Source organism: Zootoca vivipara, chromosome 1 (genome assembly GCF_963506605.1).
Source record: "Zootoca vivipara chromosome 1, rZooViv1.1, whole genome shotgun sequence".
Classification (NCBI taxonomy): Eukaryota; Metazoa; Chordata; class Lepidosauria; order Squamata; family Lacertidae; genus Zootoca; species Zootoca vivipara.
This window is the reverse complement of record NC_083276.1, coordinates 28,499,813-28,523,469: the sequence shown is the minus strand read 5'-3', so window position 1 is coordinate 28,523,469 and position 23,657 is coordinate 28,499,813. Positions and strand designations below refer to the sequence as shown.

The following is a 23,657-nucleotide window of genomic DNA, read 5'->3' as shown; positions in this document are numbered from 1 at the left end:
TCCCGCAAGGGGACAATGACAATAAAGATCTATTCTATTCCAAGCTTCAGGTTTCCCAACTGAACTATCAGGCTATCCCTGTGCAAGAATGGCCATAACTTGCAACCCAAACAGAACTGGTAAAAGGCACTTCTAGTCACATTTGAGCATCTAGTGATGGAGATGTATCCAGGGGTGCTCCCAAGCTATGCACCTGCTCCTTCAGAGGGAGTACAACCCTATGCAGAACAGATAACTTTCCAATCTCCTAGGTAGGGGAATCACCCACTCCAAGAGCCTCTCCTTCCAGGATTCAAATACAGTTCATTGGCCCATATCCAGTCCATCAGTTCATTCGACACCAATCCAGAGTTTTCACAACTTCTCCAGATTCAATCTCTGTGATAAACATAGGCGCATGTGTGTGTTTGTTTGTTTGTTGTTGTTGTTGTGTGTCACAGGTTCTAAATGAAGGATCTTACATACCCAAGATCTGATTTAAGCATGACCCTTGGTTACTATTATTTTTTATTAAATTTGTATACAACCCTATACCCACTTTCCCAGAAACTGGAAGCAGATACTGCACCTGAGACACAGTTTCTAGCTAGCCTATTAAAACAGGTCTCAGTACAAACTACCACAGAACATATGCTTCATGTGAACATGTAGTTTTCTTCATTTCTGTAATAAAATTGCCTGGATAAGGAATGTCCAAAATGCATAGTTTTCTCACCTATTTTAAATCTTTAATATTTGGGCTTTTAACAAAAAAAATATGTTTGCAGGGAGAGTGTGAATAGTCTTAAAATTCAAAATGGAAAAGGTCAAAAGGCATGAAGTGAATCAAATATTTTAAAAAATGTGTTCACTGAACTTGGTCCAATGTATTAATTCATTCAGTCTGAATAAATTTAGATCACTTAAAAAATGCATATACTAAAGCAGTATTATGGTGAGACTGGACTTCATGGGTGGCCAGTAGAAAATAATGGTTGTGTACCAAGGTCATCCAGATTGGGTTGTTGAGGAATAAAAGAAAGTTTGTACAATGAAGTGATTGTCATCAGAAGACAACTGCAGTAGTAATCAGTAAACATTTGTCAGCATTGCATTCAAGTGAAACAAAGCAAATCAAAACACAGTTAATAGAGCAGCGAGTTTACTCACTAGTAAGTGTATGTAGGATAGACTTGAAGGCTATTAAATTCTGCAAGCCTTACTTCTAAATAAACCTGCATATGATCAAGCTACAAGAAGAGAAGGTTAAGGGGTGATATGATAGCCATGTTCAAATATATAAAAGGATGTCATATAGAGGAGGGAGAAAGGTTGTTTTCTGCTGCTCCAGAGAAGCGGACACGGAGCAATGGATTCAAACTACAAGAAAGAAGATGCCACCTAAACTTTAGGAAGAACTTCCTGACAGTAAGAGCTGTTCGACAGTGGAATTTGCTGCCAAGGAGTGTGGTGGAGTCTCCTCCTTTGGAGGTCTTTAAGCAGAGGCTTGACAGCCATATGTCAATAATGTTTTGATGGTGTTTCCTGCTTGGCCCTTGTGGTCTCTTCCAACTCTATGATTCTATGATTCTAAGAAAAGCAGCAAAACACAATAAATCATAACCAAACTGTCAATAATGGCCAGAACATCTTAAGATATAAAAAGTAGTACAACTACTAAACACACTTCAATTTCAAGCATCATTTCCAGAAATAAGTAATACACACAGTAAACTGTGTAACAGGATTCATGGTTTTTATATAAAGCACCAAAATGTGGCCTTAATTAGAAATTCAGTGTTTCTTTTTTGTTTTACCACACACACACACACAGCATGCCAATTCAGAGGGCTGCACCCCTGTGAAACACCCCCTCCCAACTAAACTATAGAAGAAGAAACAGAGCTTCAGGCCTGAAATGCTGTGAATGCAGTTAAATAAAAAGGATTAAATAGGTGGCAGATCCCCTTCTTACCTGGCCCTGTGACTTACTGAAGCCTAGATACCGGAGTCTCATCACTGGGGACCATAACTGGGGACCATAACTTACCCTTCTGCTAATTCCCGCCACTACCACCCCTGTTCTGGGGCTTTCCCGTTGATCTGAATATGAAGCTCGGGCAAAGAAGACCATGGTGTGTGTGTGCGTGCGTGTGTCAGGCCTGCCCTCGTGCCATCCTTTATTAATCAGGATGCATTGGAATGGGGGTGAAGGAGACTCGCCTTCCAGCTTCGGAAGAGAGTAAGCCTGGAAACCTCACTGAAAGCAGCCAGTAAGGCCGGCGCTGAACTCCTCCCTTCTTCCCCTTCTTGAATGCGAAGAGGAAACCAGGGGAGTTAATTTCGAGACACGAAGTGTGCGTGTGTCCCTGCGGAAATCATCCTGGGCTTCCAAAGCCGCAGAGAAAGGGAAGGAGGGAAGGAAGGAAAGGGAAGGACGCCAGCCCTGGGTTAGATTAACTCTCCGTCCCCTCGAGGAAAATAAGAGGAAGAAAAGGCACTTTTGCTTCCCTCCGTCCCTCCCTGGAGCGGGGAGTCGCCTGACTCTGCCAGCATCGAGCGTTCCTCTCGGCCACGCCAAAGAGGGCAGGGCAGGCGGGCGGGCAGAGCCAGCCAAAGGAGCCTCTGTGTCGCTCGAGGCCATCATTCTCCCCCACAGCGGGGGACGCCAGAGGCAAGCGCGGCCCAGACCAAGAACCTCGCCCTGAGGCGAGACTTCGGCCCAACGGGACGCGAGCCGGGACCGAGCAGGCCGCGGCCTGGGTTCGGATCTGGGGAGGGGCCGCTCGGCGGCAGGAGCAGCAGCAGCAGGGCGCGCCGCGGCAGAGGCGCCCCGTCGACCCGCCTCACCTGGCCATGGGGCTCTGCTCCTGGGAAGCCTCTCACGTAGCCGTTCTTCAGGCCGCCGCCGTGGTGCCCGGTGAGGCTGCAGCCGTTGGCGCGGGGCTGCCCGCTCAGCTTCTCGGCGCCGCGCTTCATCTTGCCGGCTCCGTCAGTCAGTCCCCGGCCAACAGCCTAGAAACCAACCACCGCCCGTCCCTGCCTTGGTAATATCGCACCGGAAACGCAGCCGGAAGCGTCCGCCAATGGCAGGCGGGAACGTCACCGCGGGGCGAGGTCGGAGCGCATTACTACACTGACATGGCGGGGTAGGGGTGGCGGGGCGCGCAGAGTGGCAACGCCTTCGAAAGTCTAGCCGGGCGGCGGGACCCAGACGCGTAAACTAGGCGGCTCGGCGCCCCGAGAATCGAGAGGGCCAATCACTAAGAAAGCGATGTCGGTTTCGGGGCGGGGTCAAGAAGGACGGTCCAATCGTTGCGGAGAGGGGGCGGGGCTAGCACTAATCGCCCCGTGAAGGAGGAGCAGAGGCTGGTCAGGCCGCCGACGGCGAGCTGCTGTGGAGGTTGTCCGAGGCGGTTCGAGTCCGGCCTTAGGATGCCACGGAACGATGCATTGAATTTAAACCCCGTTTGGCCTTTGATCTCTTTCCTACTGAAATGTTTATTTTTGAAATAAACTAATTTCAACTCTCCTGGCTGAGATTGAGGTTGCCAAGACGACGCTGCCACCTGAAATGACCTTTCTGTTTCATGCTCTGCCGGTATGGATCCCGGACAGGCGATTCGTTCTTTGTCAAAGTGGAGCCGGAAGCTTTTGTGGTTTTTTTTTTGAAGAAGCTGCTTATTATTATTATTATTATTATTATTATTACTATTATTAGGATTATCATCAAAGCTTTTTGAACAAGCGAACAGTCTGCGGGTGAGATGGGGTATTCCACACTTACACGTGTTACAGTAAAGTATTAGGAACTATGTGTGGTTGCATTATTACAGAGAAGGCCGGCTGACCCGCTCACGAGGCAGAGTGAAGCGGCCACCTCAGGCGACAAAACATTTTATACACTGCTTGATTGTAAACAAACAAACCTCAAAGCAGTTTACGAAAAGACAGAATAATAAAATCAAGAAAAAATCAAGAAAAAAATACAATACTTTTTTTAAAAATTAAAAGTTATAATACTGAAACAGATTAAAATGCTCACCAGTATTTTTTATATAATTTTTTATATACTTTTTATTAGATTTTACAATTTAATATACTGTACAACACGTTTATCATATAATAGAAAAAAATAAAAGAAACTGAAACACCCCACCCCGTGACTTCCCTCAACTTCCCCTTCTGGTTCTTTAAATATTTGCTAGTTCTGCTTAATTTTTATCTTATTTTTATTATCTTTTAGCTAAATGCTCTTATACCAAATTTTCTTTCAAACTGCATCTTACACTTGATTAATTTCCATATTCTTGTTTCTTAACCTTTACAGTTGTTTTCTTAATTGTAAGTGTAACGCTGCTAGTGAGTCCATTTCTTTACAATATTTCTGTAGATACAACATGAACGGTTCCCAATATTATCATGGTCTCTGAGTATTCCCGTGAGTTTTGCCATTTCTGACTATTCCGTAAGTTTGACTTGCCATTCTCCTTTCTTTGGAATCTTGTCATCTTTCCATTTTTGAGCTAATAGAATCGTAGCCGCCATTGTAGCATACATGAATAACTTCTTCCGCTCCTTTGGCAATTCCTGTCCTATAATGCCTAACAAAAAAGCTTCTGGTTTTTTTAACAAAAGTTATTTAAAACATCTTCAATTCATTATATATCATTTCCCAATTGTTTTTGATCACCAGATTTGATAAAATGGGGAAATCCAGCCAGATGGGCGGGGTATAAACAATTATTATTATTATTATTATTATTATTATTATTATTATTAAATGTAAATTATTTATCTTTACAGGCATCCCCAAACTGTGGCCCTCCAGGTGTTTTGGCCTACAACTCCCATGATCCCTAGCTAACAGGACCAGTGGTCGGGGAAGATAGGAATTGTAGTCCAAAACATCTGGAGGATCGAAGTTTGGGGATGCCTTCTTTACACTTCCAGCACTTATTGGAACTTGTTCTATACATTTTTGCAAGTTTAACAGGTGTCATATACCATCGATAAATCATTTTCATATACTGTAATTCTCTCTCAGAGTTGTACAATCAGTAAATTTTAAATCCACTTTCCATAGTTCCCCCCAATCTTTCATTTGTATATTATGTCCTAAATCTTGTGCCCATTTAATCATAACACATTTGACCTCTTCATCTTTTATTTCCCATTGTAGTGAAATTGGGGGAAATTTCTGTGTATGTTTAAAAACTTTGGTTCATGAAACACGGAGCATTCTGGGATGAGCCAAACTCCAGCATCCTAGGAATGTACTGGGGCTCCTTTTAGGATGGATGTCTCTGTGTCAGTTTAATTGCCTCTTGGCTGTAATGCCAGGAAGACCTTATTTGATTTATATGTAAACGTGCAACCTGTTGTCTTTGTGTGTGAAAAGGATGTATATTGTCTTCAATATTTTGGTATAGTCATATACAATTTCTCTTTGAAATCTAGACAGAGTATAACTGAATCCTTTCTTTTTATCTTTAAATATCTCATTTACTTGGAAATACTGCAACCAGTCATTGACATATTCTCGAATCTCTTCAAAATCTTTCAATTTTAATTTCCCTTCTATTTATATTAAGAGATCTCAATATGTAAGCCATTCTTCTTTCCTATTTATTTTTTTAATTGATGTTGCTTTTGTTGGTGACAACTAATCTAATAAATCTTTTTATCTTTCCCAGACTTTCAGAAGTGATCTCCTGATTATATGATTGTAAAATCCTTTATGCACTTTCCCTTTAAAGGTAAAGGGACCCCTGACCATTAGGTTCAGTCGTGACTGACTCTGGGGCCCTTTATCATACCACAAATACGCATGCCATCCAAATCTGTTCTCATGTCCTTCAAGATCTAACAAATCAACATTTTCTAATTTATTCCAGTCCTGGATCCAAGCAATGCAAGCAGCTTCGTAATATAATTTAAAATCTGGAAGGGAGAAACCTCTGTCTTTAATGTCCATAAGTAATTTATATTTTATTCTTCGTTTCTTCCCTTTCCAGATAAATTTTGTAATAGCCCTTTGCCATTTCTTGAAGCATGCTGCATTACAGTACTTATAACCGGAACTGACTGAAATCAAAATAACATTTTTGGCAATATGCTCATCTTAATCACTGCAATTCTTCCTAACAATGATAAGTTCATTCTTCCCCATATTTCTAAATTCCTTTTTATTTCATTCCAATTTTTTTCATAATTGTCTTCAATAATGTTAATATTTTTGGTTGTCAACCAAATTCCTATATATTTAACTTTTTTATGGATCTCTATTGCTATATTCTGCTGTAGTTCTTTTTTATCATTTTTGATAGATTTTTTCACTAACAGCTGTCTTATTTTTATTCAACTTAAAACCTGCCACTTGCCCAAATTCCTCTATTTTTTTCTAAAACTTTCGAGAGAGAGTTCTTAGGGTCCTCGATTGTAATTACAAGGTCATCTGCATATACCTTTAATTTATATGTCTTTTTCTCCACCATAATTCCTCTAATGGTTTCATCTGCCTTGATATTTCTCATCAGGACTAGAATCAAAATAAATAAGAAAGGTTATAATGGACATCCCTGTCTTGTTCCTTTCTGTATCTTACAATGATCTGTTACCACCTGATTTACAATTAATTTGGCTTTTTGATCAGAATATATTGCTTGCATCTTTCCTAAAATTTTCTCCAAAATTAATTTCTTCAATGACTTTTTTCATAAATTCCCATGAAACATTATCAAACGCTTTTTCACCATCTATAAATATCAATGCTGCCTGCTTTTCATTTCTTTCTTCCAAGTATTCTATCACATCTATGATATTTCTTATATTATCCTTCATTTGTCTCCCAGGAAGGAAACCTGCCTGATCGTGATATATACCATCCTCCAATATTGTTTCCATTCTATATTAGCTAATAGGGTGTGCTCTGGCCTTATATCATGTTGAGAGAGAGAGAATATCACTATAGAGTCTGCAGCAGAGTAAAGGTATTTCCTATCCCCTCCCTTTATCTGATTTGGGACGCATGCCAAGAGCAGAAATTAGTATGATTCTTATTGCTTGAGAAGCCAGTCTGGTCAGAGTAGCACATAGCAGTGATGCCTCTGGCAAATATATGGCGATCACTTCAAAGGTCAAGAAGCAAAGATTTAAAGATTAGATGCCAGAAGCAGGTGTGTGTTACTGGATGACAACAGAAGGGATAGGGACACATATAGCCAGTTTTCTTTTCTCCTCATTAATGATTAACAGCTGTTGTTGTTTAGTCGTGTCCGACTCTTCGTGACCCCATGGACCATAGCACGCCAGGCACTCCTGTCTTCCAGTGCCTCCTGCAGTTTGGTCAGATTCAAATTGGTGGCTTCAAGAACGCTGTCCAACCATCTCGTCCTCTGTCGTCCCCTTCTCCTTGTGCCCTCCATCTTTCCCAACATCAGGGTCTTTTCCAGGGAGTCTTCTCTTCTCATGAGGTGGCCAAAGTATTGGAGCCTCAGCTTCAGGCTCTGTCCTTCCAGTGAGCACTCAGGGCTGATTTCCTTAAGAATGGATAGGTTTGATCTTGCAGTCCATGGGACTCTCAAGAGTCTCCTCCAGCACCATATTTCAAAAGCATCAATTCTTTGGCGATCAGCCTTCTTTATGGTCCAGTTCTCACTTCCATTCATCACTACTGGGAAAACCGTAGCTTTAACTATACGGACCTTTGTCGGCAAGGTGATGTCTCTGCTTTTTAAGATGCTGTCTAGGTTTGTCATTGCTTTTCTCCCAAGAAGCAGGCGTCTTTTAATTTCAGGACTGCTGTCACCATCTGCAGTGATCATGGAACCCAAGAAAGTAAAATCTCTCACTGCCTCCATTTCTTCCCCTTCTATTTGCCAGGAGGTGATGGGACCAGTGGCCATGATCTTAGTTTTTTTTTTATGTTCAGCTTCAGACCATATTTTGTGCTCTCCTCTTTCACCCTCATTAAAAGGTTCTTTAGTTCCTCCTCACTTTCTGCCATCAAGGTTGTCTCATCAGCATATCTGAGGTTGTTGATATTTCTTCCAGCAATCTTAATTCCGGCTTGGGATTCATCCAGTCCAACCTTTTGCATGATGAATTCTGCATATAAGTTAAATAAGCAGGGAGACAATATACAGCATTTTCATACTCCTTTCCCAATTTTGAACCAATCAGTTATTCCATATCCAGTTCTAACTGTAGCTTCTTGTCCCACATAGAGATTTCTCAGGAGACAGATGAGGTGATCAGGCACTCCCATTTCTTTAAGAACTTGCCATAGTTTGCTGTGGTCGACACAGTCAAATGCTTTTGTGTAGTCAATGAAGCAGAAGTAGATGCTTTTCTGGAACGCTCTAGCTTTCTCCATAATCCAGCGCAGGTTTGCAATTTGGTCTCTGGTTCCTTTGCCTCTTCAAAATTCAGCTTGCACTTCTGAGAGTTCTCGGTCCACATACTGCTTAAGCCTGCCTTGTAGAATTTTAAGCATAACCTTGCTAGCATGTGAAATTAGCGCAATTGTGTGGTAGTTGGAGCATTCTTTGGCACTGCCCTTCATTGGGATGTAGACTGATCTCCAATCCTCTGGCCACTGCTGAGTTTTGCAAACTTGCTGGCATATTGAGTGTGGCACCGTTAACAGCGTCATCTTTTAAAATTTTAAATAGTTCAGCTGGAATATCATCACTTCCACTGGCCTTGTTATTAGCAGTGCTTTCTAAGGCCCATTTGACTTCACTCTCCAGGATGTCTGGCTCAAGGTCAGCAATCACACTACCTGGGGTATACAAGACCTCCATATCTTTCTGGTATAATTCCTCTGTGTATTCTTGCCACCTCTTCTTGATGTTTTCTGCTTCTGTTAGGTCCCTTCCACTTTTGTCCTTTGTAATGGTAATCTTTGTACGAAATGTTCCTTTCATATCTCCAATTTTCTTGAACAGATCTCTGGTTTTTCCCATTCTGTTGTTTTCCCCTCTTTCTTTGCATTGCTCATTTAAGAAGACCCTCTTGTCTCTCCTTGCTATTTTTAGGAAGTCTGCATTCAATTTCCTGTATCTTTCACTATCTCCCTCGCATTTTGCCTGCCTTCTCTCCCCTGCTATTTGTAAGGGCTCATTGGACAGCCACTTTGCTTTCTTGCATTTCCTTTTCATTGGGATGGTTTTCGTTGCTGCCTCCTGTATAATGTTATGAGCCTCCATCCATAGTTCTTCAGGCACTCTGTCCACCAAATCTAAATCCTTAAACCTGTTCCTCACTTCCACTGTTTGTTCATAAGGGATTTGATTGAGATTGTGTCTTACTGGCCCAGAGATAAAGAAGGAATGTAAATAGCTTGTATATAATAGTAACAGCTCCTGCCAACCTAGCAGTTCGAAAGCACATCAAAGTGCAAGTAGATAAATAGGTACCGCTACAGCGGGAAGGTAAACAGCGTTTCCGTGTGCTGCTCTGGTTTGCCAGAAGCGGCTTTGTCATGCTGGCCACATGACCTGGAAGCTGTATGCTGGCTCCCTCGGCCAATAACGCAAGATGAGTGCCGCAACCCCAGAGTCAGTCACGACGACCTAATGGTCAGGGGTCCCTTTACCTTTACCTTTAATAGTAACAGAAATGCTTGTGCAATCAGTCAAGCAATAAAGAAGCTCTTGACTGAATTTGAGTATGACTCTTGTTCTTGTCCTCTGCCTCCGGGGGAAACTGCTACAAACACTAACAAGTGGTTTTACGTTTTACCGAGGTGCCACCACACAAGCAGAAAAGCACTCACCTCCCAGGCCACAGCACTTTACACCAGATGTAGCCTCCAGGCCAGATGTAAAGGAAGCCTCACAGAGAATGCAATACATGAGACCAATATCGAAGGGGCCACCACCGGCAAACAGCACTTTCGTGCAGGGTGGGACGTGCAGAGGGTGAAGATCACCCTCCACGCATTCCTTCTCCAACTGCTGCTGGGGGAGTGCTTGCATGCCGGGTGGGGGCGGGATAGGAAGCGCAGAGGGGCACGACATCGTGTGCATGACATCACGTGACATGGGGGGGGAGCCGTGGGACGACGACAAGTCAGCGCCCCTGGCTGTGCCTCATTTCCAAAAGGAAATATAAAACCCTGGGTAAATGGGACTTAAATCCCTGGAATCTTGCACTGCTTAGAGATTGGGATGGTAGGCAATAATATGAATTCTACAGCTCTGTGAGACTAAAGATTCATAAAGAATATGCTCTCTAGATTTTTGCTGAATGGTCTGCAGGTGAGCAAAGTGTAAGACTGGTGGATTTGTAGCCAATTACATTGTATGTTTTTAAACTTATTTTCTAATTGCTTCATACCCTCCAACATTTCTCTGCTGAAAAAAGGGACATCCTAAGGAAATGTGGGACATTCTAGGATCAAATCAGAAACTGGGATGGCTTCTGTAAATCCAGGACTGTACCTGGAAAATAGGGACACTTGGAGGATCTGTTGCTTCCCTGAGATTGGTCTGTTTTGCAGATAAAGAGGTTTCAGTCAGAATAACCCCACTTTCCTCTAGATTTCAGGCACAGCACTTTTGTCTCTCTGTTATATTCACTCCAACTTCCTGATGATGTCACTCTTGTGTGAATGTGTCTTTAAAAACTATGTAAGAATTTAGTCTTACTTCCTGCTGCAGCATTTCCTGACTAAATGAAAACAAGTAACTGCACGTAAAAGGAAGAGAGAGAAACCTAGAAGTAGTGCACCACAAAGGACACAGGACAGATAAGCATCACATAAGAATGAAAGGCGAGAAAATATTATTCATTGTTTAGCCTTGCCTGAGGCTAGAAAAGGTTGAGGTCTGCCTACCATTAACTAATAAGTATATGCAATAACAGAGATGTTCTGTATAACTCATCTGGTTGCGTACTGTTACCTATTTTTCTAGGTCTTACGTACACACACAAACACGTTATTTTATGGCAACAGCTACACTCAGTGTTAAAACAAAGTTCCTGCCATTGAAAACAAAATGGTTGGGGAGGATAAAATATGCAAGTCTGCAATATTTTCAAGACTGATTTCCGTATTGTATTTATTCCCCATCTCTCTGCCTTATATCCAGAGGCAGCTCACAACAAAATGTACAAATCCATTCAAGAAATAAAATCAATAAAATCAAAGCAACGTTAGAAACAAAATGGCGAGAAAAGATAAAAGGAAACCGCTGCAAAATAGCATTAAATTGGAACATTGGTAGGATAAATCAAATGCCTTCAAAATGTCAGATCTAGCACTTTATAGGTCAATGCAAGCACTCTTGAGTTATGGGTGAGAATATGGTATAAAATAGTACAGTGGTACCTCGGTTTATGAACTTAATTTGTTCTGGAAGTCCGTTCTTAAACCGAAACCATTCTTAAACCGAGGTGCGCTTTCCCTAATGAGGCCTCCTGCCACCAGTGTCCTTCCACTGTTCAGCTTCCGTTCATAGACCGAGGTAAAGTTCGCCAACCAGAACACTACTTCCGGTTTTGTAGAGTTCATAAACCGAATAGTTCATAAAGAGGGCTGTTCGTAAATTGAGGTACCACTGTATTCTAAATGCTCCCCACAGTGACTACCTGAGTGGAATTTACAGGCACTAGAATTTAGAATCAATATACAGATAACAGCTTTTCACTGGAGAGGAACACTTCTCTTAGTACTAGCCTTCCCTTTGTTTCATGGACGGACCATACCTCAGTGGTCGAGAGCATTTGCTCTATCACCAGCATATCCAGGAAGGCCTGCAAGAGACTCGCTTATGAAATACTGCAGAATAACTGCCAGTCAGTGTTGACAGTACTGAGCTCAATGAGCCAATGACCAGACTTAGTGTAAGGCAGCTTCCTAGGTGCCTTATTTTTTAGTTCATCCTGTTAATCCAATATCTAAAAGGCAATACGTCTCCAATACGAAATAATCTAATCCTACTAACCTCAATTATTTGAATTATTGGTTGTGGTCATGAGCACTTAAGAAGAGCCTGCTGAATCAGGCCTGTGGCCCCCTAGTCCAGTATCCTGTTCTCACAGTGGCCAGCCAGATGCCAAGGGGAACCCTGTAAGCAGGACCCAAGCACAAGAGGAACTCTCCCCTCCGGTAGTTTCCAGCAATGGATTTTCACAAGCATACTGCCTCTGGCCAGTCAGTGGCCAGCCAAGGAATTACACAATACTGTCATGTTTTGTAATGAGTCCTCTTTCTCTTTGGCGACCATGTGGCCAAGTAAGATTGTCTTCCATCAACACGGACTTAACAGTGAGTCCGTAAGTGACCGTGGAGGCCAATTCTGGATCCACACATCCTTCCACAGCGGGGACATAGATTTCCACATGGGAGTTGATCGTGGTGAGGGTTTGCCAAGCATGCCTTCCTCTTAGCACGTTTCTCCCTTTCGTCCCGAGTTTGAGCGTCTTCAAAACCCATGACACATTTGGTAAAGCCTGTTCTCCAATTCGAGCACTCGCAGGACAGTGTTTCCCAGTTGTTGGTGTTTATACTACATTTTTAAAGATTTGCCTTGAGTCTTTGAACCTCTTTTGTTGACCGCCAGAATGAGACCACCAATATATTGACTAATATTGGAATTCTAAGAAAGAAAATAAGTTGAAACATTTTGGTCCCCCATCTTGTCTCAAAATGCTACCCAAATGTACAATCTCAGGAAATGTCACAAAAAATTGGGTGACAATACAGGTGAAACTCAGAAAATTAGAAAATCGTCGAAAAGTGCATTTATTTCAGTAATGCAACTTAAAAGGTGAAACCAATATATGAGATAGATGCATGACATGCAAAGCAAGATATGTCAAGCCTTTATTTATTGTAATTATTTGTCGTTAGGCGGGTCAATTATAAATGGAATGTAATTAATGAAATGTAATAGCAGTGTTTATTTTTGTTTTTGTATTATTGTAACTATTTGTTTTATTATTGTGGAATTTCCAAAAGAAAGCATTTGTAAAAATTAAAAGAAACATAAAAAATAATAAGTTACATTACTGAAATAAATGCATTTTTCAACAATATTCTAATTTTCCAAGTTTCACCTGTACTTTGAGAGGTGCAGTTTGGAATGGTGTGATTTTTCATCTTAAAGGGACCATGCACCAGATATTTGAGAAGGCATACTTGGCAACAATATGGTCGTACAACCTCTATCTTAATACTTACCTCTATCTTAGTACTTACTCCCTGTGTCTAATGGAGAGAGACTGCTGACCATTGGATAGAGTGGTGGATGTGTAAAGACCTTGCGTTGCTATGGCACCATATACTCAAATAAACAATATCACCTGATAGATGATTTTCTATTGCAAACCACCTTGTGTATTTTTAATTGGATCATTCAACCAGCACAAGCTTTTCAGCATGCCAGTCAGAATGATTCCCCCCCTTGCACTGTTCTGGGGGTTCTCCTCCCCCCCAGCCCATTTTAGAGGGTACGAGGGGGAGGAGAGGGAGAAAAGACCCAGTGCCAAAGTCCTTGCTCAGGCTTCCGCTAGCAGCACTAGTTAGTTGGATCCCACCCCTGATGTTTAAAGCTAATCATTTTTATAGCAGCTAAGCAAATAATAGATCACCTATTGGAGAATAGCTGCCAATCTATCACGGGAGGCATGACTAGAAAGTTTGAAACATTGCCCTCATGGAAAAATTGACAAAGCAACTTAAAGCTCTAAAAACAAACAAGCAAAAAAAACCCCAAATATTACTCTGAAGGAACTTGATATGTTTATTTAATACATCAGACAAGGCAGTATGACGACAAATCCAGAGATGACTCCACCACCAGCACATAACATGTTATTTTATCTTATCTTCAATGACTGCAGTTACTCACAAAACAAAATGTGGCATAGATCACTTACCTCACTGATCTTCAACTGCTGGGCCATGTCCTGAATCCAGCTGGGCCATAACAGGAGCACTACCACCATGCCAATATATGATAAAAGATTGAAAAATGGGTCCCCAAATGCATGTTTGGGTTAAAAATGGATCCTAGGTTTAAGATGCTTGTCTTGCTTTTTGTGGGTTCAGCATGTGCTGTTGTGAGGGGTGGGGGAATAATAATAATAATAATAATTTATTATTTATACCCCGCCCATCTGGCCGGGTTCCCCCAGCCACTCTGGGCGGCTTCCAAAAAAACAGAAATTCTAAAATACAGAAATCCATCAAACATTAAAAGCTTCCCTAAACAGGGCTGCCTTGAGATGCCTTCTAAAGGTCTGGTAATTGTTGTTCTCTTTGACCTCTAGTGGGAGGGCATTCCACAGGGTGGGTGCCACTACCGAGAAGGCCCTCTGCCTGGTTCCCTGTAACTTGGCTTCTCGTAATGAGGGAACCGCCAGAAGGCCCTCGGAGCTGGACCTCAGTGTCCGGGCAGAACGATGGGGGTGGAGACGCTCCTTCAGGTATACAACTGGGGATTTATCTTAGATGTACAGTATTTGTTCTTTTGTCACTATGATGAAAATTCAAAAATAAAGGCGTGTTGTTGATTTTAAAGTGCAGCCTTCGGCCCCTGAAACAAAAACCACCCCTAACTTAGCAGTATGCTGTTAGTATGATGAAACATTGCCATCACTCCTTAGATGCAGTGTGTATGTACATAAGATTTCTATATGCCTAACAAACCTGTTGAGTTTTATTGGTCACACGGAAACAGGAGCTTTGAACAGTCCCCAATGTAAGGCTCTTACTAACAGCTGTGTGATGAGAGAAAACACATTATCGTCGAGCTTATTTAAATGCTGCTTTTCCAATCTGTGCTCAAAGTGGCTCACTAGAACAATCAACAAATTAATATTGAGATACAACAGAAATATGTTCTTGAATAGCTCAAACACATTTCGTAAAAGACCGTATTATCTCCATGGTGGCAAACTAACCCCCCCCCCAAAAAAATTCCCCCAAACGTGTCAGGGAGGAGCCTCAGTAGCTGAAGTCAGCCAGGCCACTGCCCTCCCAGGCCAGGTGGAAATGTGTCAGGCAGAGGACCAGTTATTGGGGGATGGTCTTTCTGCGCCTTTATCTGCAGGATGCAGGATGAGATGCAGGAGCAGCATCTGCTACTGGAGTCAGCTAGAGCCTCACCTTCCCAGATCAACAGGTTTATCTTTCTCCATCACTGCATCTCCAGGCTGAAGCCCACATGCCAGGCTGCTGCTAAATAAAGGCACATAAACCCTGCAAGAAAAAAAGGCAGAAACTCCCAAATCGCTCATGATTCTGCCGGGGGATAATTCTCTCTCTCTCCCCCACCCCCTTGTTTTGCAGTGCGCCAAGTGCTGTGTGAGTCAAGGCACCGGTGGTGGAACGTGCTTCTAAGCACTCGGTCTGGTTCTTAACAGAAATGGCATTGTGTTCAAAGGCGTCCAGCAGCTGTAATCTGCGTGGCGTTTAACTGTTATGCCAGGAGCAGCCACAAGGGGGAAGGAGCAGATCAGAAATGGCAAGGGATCATCCAGAAGGCAGGCTTTTCAAAACACAAGATAGGCCACCTAATGTAATAATAATAAATAATAAATTTTTATTTATACCCCGCCCTCCCCAGTCAAAAACCGGGCTCAGGGCGGCTGACACCAACAGAACCACAATAAAACATAAAAACAATTAATTAAAATACAGATTAAAATACAGTATTAAAATTTAAAGTGCAGCCTCATTTCAAGTAGGCCATAAGTGGCTGACACCAACAGAACCACAATAAAACATAAAAACAATTAGTTAAAATACAGATTAAAATACAGTATTAAAATTTAAAATGCAGCCTCATTTCAAGTAGGCCATAAATCCAAGCCATGAGGGAGAAAAACACAGGGGTCAGGCTGAGTCTAACCCAAAGGCCAGGCGGAATTATCTTTTCCAAACTGGGTTTCATGGCTGCCATATTGGGCCAGGAGATGTGATACGGGCCTATTTCCACCTTGTATCCTATAACAAACACAACTGATATATGCCTCCTCTTTGTTTATCTTGAATGATAGTGGCTGACAGGCCCAAATAGAACAATATCCTCCTTGCATGATGGCGTTCAAGAAAGGCTACAGGCTTGAGTGGTTCCTGGGCAAAATGCCCCTTTAGGCTTTCATGGCACTTGTAACATCAGCAACAATTCAAAGGTGGCCAGGTGTGACCATTTTAATTTCCCATAATGCCCAGAGCACCTGACATGGCGCCTCTCCAAGGGTATTATGGGAAAGTTAAATGCAGGTTCAAGACACAATTGATATAGAGGGGCTGGAACTGGACCCTGGAGGCTAAAGAACAGTTTCTAACATTGCAGCTGACGTTCAGGGTTGGTGGTTGTACAACAGCACACAGAGTGTAACAAGGACTGAGAGATTGGGGGGGGGGCTCATTTAATCTCATTGTAAACAAGTGGTACAGTGACAATAAAGTATTTCTATTTCTAGCCGCTGTCCTAGGATGCCTAGGATGTTGACAGCAGGCTGTGTGTGTGTGTGTGTGTTTTAATATCTAGTTCTCTCGTGTTTCTTCTTCGGAGACCCTGAAACACACAGCAGCCCATGCACGTTTTTCCTACTACCGTATCTCTGCTGGGGAACCCGCCATGCTCCTTCTGAGGTAGTTTGTCTGTCATTGGTCCCTACCATACACTCAGCTCTCACCTGTGGCTCCTAGTCAACATGCAGCAGTGGCCACACCCCGGAACTGGCTTTGACTGATCAGTTAAACAAGGTGAGAGTAGCCAATAGGTCTTTAAACCCCTGGTGAGTTAGGGACTTCCCCCTGCCCACGAAGACAGGCTCCAGCAGATTGAGCAGGCGGCACCAATAGTGGGTGCAATGGTCAAAGAATAATCTCAAGGTCAAAAAGACTGGCAAACATATTTTAATAGAACCTAAAGGCTCATCCGGACTTCCTTTTGCACCATGTTTTCCAGTCACAGGTCTCCACTTTAATGCCGCATGTCCAAGTTGTGTTTTTATTTTATTTTAGCTCCGGTGCTTTCCCTGGGAAAAAACCCATTTTACCGTTGTACTGGAGCAAACGGCAACCCACAGAAAACCCAATTTACTCCGATTCAAACAACTTGGATAAAGGAATTGAGGGGATGCTCATCAAAATTGCAGATGGCAACAAACTGGGAGGGGGAGCGTCACCATCAAAGGTGCACTCCTTCATTGCCTCCCAAGACGGACGGATGCCAAGAACGTACTGTACTCTCCTCTCTTTGTATTGTGCTGATTATATGTAACCAAGAAACATGGCATGAAGAATGAGTCTGGCTCCTAGATTCACTTCTGTGTGCTGAATCGTCCGTCATTTAAAAATCAATAACCATCTCCAATACTCATCAGTTAGCTCTTCTGAGCCTCATTATGGCTGTAATGTGCCACAGCAAACTATAGTTTGTTTTTCCCTCTTCTGTAATCAACAGGACCTTTCTGTTAATGAGAAAAAAGTTCCTTATCTCTTCCTCAAGCACTTAACAAAGAAAGGAATGGATGCTTAGGAGACTCCCTTGTGAAACCAGACTCCCAGGAGTCCTGCTACAGGACACTACTTCTCTCAATCTCCTTCAGAAAATGAAAAGCAGGGAGGATATTCTCAGGTAATTCAAGGTGCTTAATAAGACAGCACTGAATAGTGGTGTTGAGTAGTTCCACATTTTCTCTGTCACCCAATAGCATTTCTCCGGGTTCCCCATGCAGAAGACCACTTGCTTGTTCTTCCTCTTACATCGGACATAACCGAAGAAACCTTTTATTATTATTTTTAACCTGTCTTGCAAACCTGAGCTCATTCTGAGCTTTAGCCAGCCTGACTTTCCCCCTGCAACTGTTGGCTACTCATGTATACTACTCCTTTGTGATTTTCTCTTTCTTCCATTTCTTTTACTGTACATGCCCTTCTTAACTCTCAGCTCAACTGTAAGCTCCTTATGCAGCCACACCGGTTTCCTTAGATGCCTCCCACTTTTCGTTCTTGTTAATATTGTCTGCATTTGGGTCTTCAATATTTCTCATTTTAGAAACTCCTGTCCTTCTTGGATTACCATCTCATTGGGTATTTCTGACCACGGGATCACACCCCTTCGGCTTTTTGAAATTGGCCTTCTTAAAGTCTAGAGTGCGTATCTGACTACATTCAGTTTTCCCTTGCCTCTGTATCCTGAAACCCAGGAGAATATGATCACTTCCTCCCAAGTTTCCAGGCACTTCCACTTCATTAATCAGTTCCTCCCTATTGGTGAGGACCAGGTCCAAGATAGATGATCCCCTTGTTGGTTCTTCCACCTTCTGGGAAATGAAATTGTCATCGAGGCAATGGAGGAATTTGTCAGACCTTACACTTGGCAGAGTTTGAGTCCCAACAGATAGTTGCGAAGTTGAAATCCCCCATGATTACTACTTCTCTCCTTTTAAAATGTTTGGTAATCTGCTCTAATAAGGCATCATCCAAGGCTTCAGTTTGGCTAGGCGGGCTATAGCAGACACCCATAGTAAGGTCACTGTTGTTTCTCTCTCCTACAATTTTTACCCATATACTCTCAATCTGCTTTTCATGCTCCAGATCATGGATTTCTTCACAAGTATACACATCCTTTATATACAATGCTACTCCTCCTCCCTTCCTGTTTGGTCTATTCCTTTTGAACAGGTTATACCCCTTAATTCCTACATTCCAGTCATGAGTCTCATACCACCAGGTTTGAGTCATGCTTATAAGGTCGTATTTGCCATCCTGTATTAAAAGCTCCAGTTCATCTTGTTTCTTTCCCATACTCTGCGCATTTGTGTAGAGAGAACTGAAACCATGAGTTGTTCCCTGCAGCTACTTTCTTCCTGCAGTTTCTTGCCCTTTAGCGGGTTTCTGGAGTACCATCACAGTTTCTTGTTCATCAATGAAGCTATTATCCCCAGGGCCAGCAACAAATAGGTGACTGTACTATTAAAATGTTGCTTTTAAATAACTACAGTCGTACCTCAAGTTACAGTCGCTTCAGGTTACATGTTTTCGGGTTGCAGACCACGGGAAACCCAGAAGTAATTCCGGGTTTCGCCACTCGTGCCGCTTGTGCCTGCGAAGAAGTGCCAGATCGCCGAAGACCTTCTGGATAATATCGCGATGTTAGAAATGAGACAGAAGCAGTTGAACCTGAAATTTAGGGGGATCCCAGAAGAACCCAATGAAAATATCAGAATCAAAATAGTTAACAGCTTGGCGACTTGGCTGGAACTAAAGGAAGAAGAGGTGGATAACAAGATAAGCAATGCGTTTAGAATTAGGGTGAGATCAGTTAAGGCAAGATCTAAAAAATTGCCAGGAGACTGTCTGGTTACATTCACCTCTATGGAATTTAAAAACTTCATAGTGAGGTCAAGCTATAACAACAGCTTGAAGTTTGAAGGAAAGACAATTATCATCTTTAAAGAAATACCGACTAGATTTCTGAAAAAAAGGGACCCGTTTAAAGAGTTGGCAGGCTTGTTGAGTAAAAATGGGATCCCTTATAGATGGGAATACCCCCAAGGTTTGGTGTTCTACTATAAAAATAAGAGACATACGCCAAAGAATAAACATGACATAAACAAATTTGCCAGAAAATACTACAAATTTCTGGGTGTACCAGAACAGTTAGTACCAGGTCCACTACAAGATGAAAAAGACGATGAAGATGACAAAGAAAGAACGGACGAAGAGGAAGAAGAGGATAAAGAAGGAAAAGAAGTGAACGATATACCATTAGATATGGATATTGAATTACAATCTTAAAGTAAACCTTAGTTAATCCAAATTCAACTGTTGATATGGCTCTGAAACTACTGTCGTGGAATGTAAATGGTCTTAATGATAAAAATAAACGCAATAAAATTGAACATGTTTTGAAAAAAAGAAATCTCGATATAATTTGTCTTCAAGAAACCCATATTTCAGATAAACATAAAAGAATCCTGACAAATAAAAGATTGGGCAATGAATTTGTGACATCAGACCAGAGTAAGAAAAGAGGGGTAGCTATCTATGTAAAAGAAAAATATGAGTCCAAAATGCTCTTTAAAGATGATGAAGGAAGGATCCTGATTGTCCAAGTCACACTGCAAGGTGAAAGAATAATTTTGATTGGCATCTATGCCCCAAATGAAAGAAAGGCAGAATTTTATTCTAAATTAAAAGATATTATTGCGGATTATTTGGATAACAGAATTATTCTCATGGGCGATTGCAATGGAGTAGTTATGCCGGAGATGGATAGGTCAGGGATAAGAAAGGATAAGAATGAGGGCAAACTACCAAAACCCTTCTTTGAATTGATTGAAATCGCAGGCATTACGGATTGTTGGAGATTTAAATACCCCACTACAAAACAATATACCTTCTTTTCAGGTCGGAACAATAGCTCAGGAAGAATTGATTATATATGGGTTTCTAATGATTTGATCCCAAGAATTCTTAAAGTAGATATTCAGCCTAGAACATTCTCGGACCATAATGCAATCTACCTGGAACTAAAATTAAAAGACAGAGTTAATTCCAGATGGAGATTAAATGAGACCCTCTTCAATGATAATAATATAGTCGAGAAAGCTAAAGAAACAATCACGGATTATTTTAAATGGAATTTAAATAAAGAAACCCCCATTGACATCGTTTGGGACGCTAGTAAAGCGGTTATGAGGGGGTTTCTGATACAAAAAAACAGCCACAAAGTTAAAGAAAAAGGGAAAAGAAAAGAAGAAATCTTGACACAATTAACACATTGCGAAAAGCGATTAATTACTTCACCAAAAGATGAATCTCTAAAACAGACCATCTCAAGATTACAAACACAGTTATCAATGTTAGTCAACCAGGAGGTCGAATGGAAAATCAAATGGTTAAGACAAAAAAATTTTGAATCAGCGAATAAATCGGGTAGATTATTGGCTTGGCAGATAAAGATGCGGCAGAAACAGAGTACAATTAATGCAATTAAAGAAGAAGGCGTCGAAATAGTTGATCCCAAAGAAATAAGAAATGTCTTTCAAAGATACTATAGAGAATTATATAGGAAAGAAAAAGAAGACAAAAAGAAAATAGAAAATTTTATTCGATCATTCGGCCTCCAAGAGATATCAAAAGATAAGAAAGATTTATTGAATAAAGAAATTTCAATTCAAGAAGTAGAAAAAGCTATCAATAAGATGAAATTGGGCAAAGCGCCTGGTCCCGACGGGATTTCGGCCAAATATTATAAAGTATTAGCTACCCAAATTGCACCAATATTGTGCGAAGTGATGAATAATATTCTCAATACGGGGACGATACCAAACACCTGGAAGGAAGCTTTCATCACGTTGATTCCAAAAAAAGATGCAGATTCTCAAAATGTTAAAAACTATAGGCCCATTTCTTTATTAAATAATGATTACAAATTATTCGCAGATATCTTGGCTGATAGACTAAAACATGTACTAAATGCGATAATACATAGAGACCAGGCGGGCTTTTTACCGGGCCGCCAAATGAAGGAAAACATCAGAAATATCATAAACATAATTGAATATTTAGAGGTAAGAAACGAGAAACAAGCAGCGCTTTTGTTCGTCGACGCGGAGAAGGCGTTTGACAACGTCTCCTGGTATTTCATGCTGAACAATCTAAAAGAAATGGGGATAGGAGATATGTTTATGAGAGGCATCAGGGCAATCTATTCGGATCAATCAGCCAGGCTTATTATAAATAATAATTTATCAGATAAATTCAATATTTCAAAAGGGACCAGGCAAGGCTGCCCCATATCACCACTGCTATTTATAACGGTAATTGAGGTTCTAAACAACCGTCTGAGAAACACATCGGAAATAAGGGGAATCAAGCTCGGGAACAAGGAATACAAAGTTAAGGCGTTCGCCGACGATCTGGCTTTGACGGTGGAAGAACCCGAGACTAGCCTACCAGAAGCTCTAAAGATTATGGAAGATTTTGGTCAAGTGGCGGGCTTCAAAATCAATAAGACAAAGACTAAAATGATTTTGAAAAATATAAGAAGAGAGAAGAGTGAAGAGATAGAAAAACAAATAGGAATATCGTGTGCTAAAAAAATAAAATATCTGGGAATCTGGTTAACCTCAAAAAATTTAAATTTGTTTCAAGATAATTATGATTCGGCCTGGAAAGATATCAAGAAAGATTTAGATAATTGGAAATATTTGAAACTATCCCTATGGGGTAGAATCGCGGTCATCAAAATGAATATTCTACCAAGATTTTTATTTCTTTTTCAGAATATTCCTATAGTAAAAGGAGTTTCCCAATTTAAAGATTGGCAAAGAGTATTATCAAAGTTTGTATGGCTAGGGAAAAAACCCAGGATCAAGTTAAAAATCTTAGTTGACAAAAAAGAGAGAGGAGGATTCGCCTTGCCTGACCTGAAACTTTACTATGAGGCAGCATGCCTTGTATGGTTAAGGGACTGGATCTTGTTGGAGAATTCAGATCTACTGGACCTTGAAGGTTACACAAATCGTTTTGGGTGGCATGCATACCTCTGTCACAACAAGGCGAAAGCCCACAAGGGCTTTACTAACCACATATTTAGACGTTCAATACTTGAAGTTTGGGACCGTAATAAGGCCCTACTTGAAAAGAAAATGCCCTTGTGGGTGTCCCCTCTGAATGTACTAGCGATCCGGAAGATCAATATGGATAAGAAAGGCCTTATTTATGAAGACATTATTATCAAAACAAACGAAGGTTATAAATTAAAAACGTATGATCAAATCAAGGACAAATTAGCAGGATGGTTGCAATATTATCAAATAAATGATCTATTTAATAAAGATAAAAAAGAATTTGGTTTTGAAGATAAGAAATCTAGATTTCAAATTGAGTTATTAGGTAAAAATTACAAACTGCTATCTAAAATGTATAGTCTACTTCTGGACTGGCATACTATGGACGAGGCTGTCAAGGATTCTATGATTAAATGGGCCAGAGATTTCGGGCACAACATCTCATCCGATATGTGGTCAAAATTGTGGAAACAAAATATCAATTTTACAGCCTGTACTGTACTTAAGGAGAATGTAATGAAACTTGTTTACCGCTGGTACCTAACGCCAGCAAAATTATCTAAGATGTACAGGAACCAGAACAAATGGTGCTGGAAATGTAAAACATCGGTGGGGGAATTTTTCCACATGTGGTGGGGGTGCGACAGGATAAAACAATTTTGGGATCTGGTTTACAATGAACTTAAAAAAATCTTGAAACTTACCTTTCCGAAAAAGCCTGAGGCTTTTCTGCTGGGTTTAGTCGATAAGGAAATCCCAAAATCAGATATAAGATTCTTTATGTACGCCACAGTGGCTGCCAGGATTCTTATTGCTCAGAAATGGAAAACAAATGATATACCATCTATAGTTGAGTGGCAGTCGAAGGTCCTAGAGTTTATGGAATTAGCCAAATTAACACACAGGGTACGTGACTCGGATGATGTGAAGTTCCAAGCTGAATGGAGTAAATTTATAGAATATGCTAAAGGAAATTATCTGGGCATGAGAGCGTTAGGGGTAGTAACATAACCCCTACAGTGTGATGAGTTGTTTGTAAATAGAAAATACGAAGCAAGCTTGACAGAAGTTACCACTTATGGGTTGGAAGGAAGTCACATAGAATGAATTATTTGTAATATGTATGA

General features: G+C 41.2%; 1 protein-coding gene across 1 annotated transcript in view; it reads right to left on the bottom strand.

Moving 5' to 3' along the window:
- Positions 1-3,111, bottom strand: part of SPTLC2 (serine palmitoyltransferase long chain base subunit 2) — a 69,197-nt gene extending 66,086 nt beyond the window's left edge. The window contains exon 1 of the mRNA XM_035107965.2: positions 2,830-3,111. Within this exon, the coding sequence (XP_034963856.1) occupies positions 2,830-2,958 (129 nt within the window). The 5' untranslated portion in view covers positions 2,959-3,111. The remainder of the gene's footprint in view (positions 1-2,829) is intronic.
- Between the last annotated feature and the right edge of the window lie 20,546 nt (positions 3,112-23,657).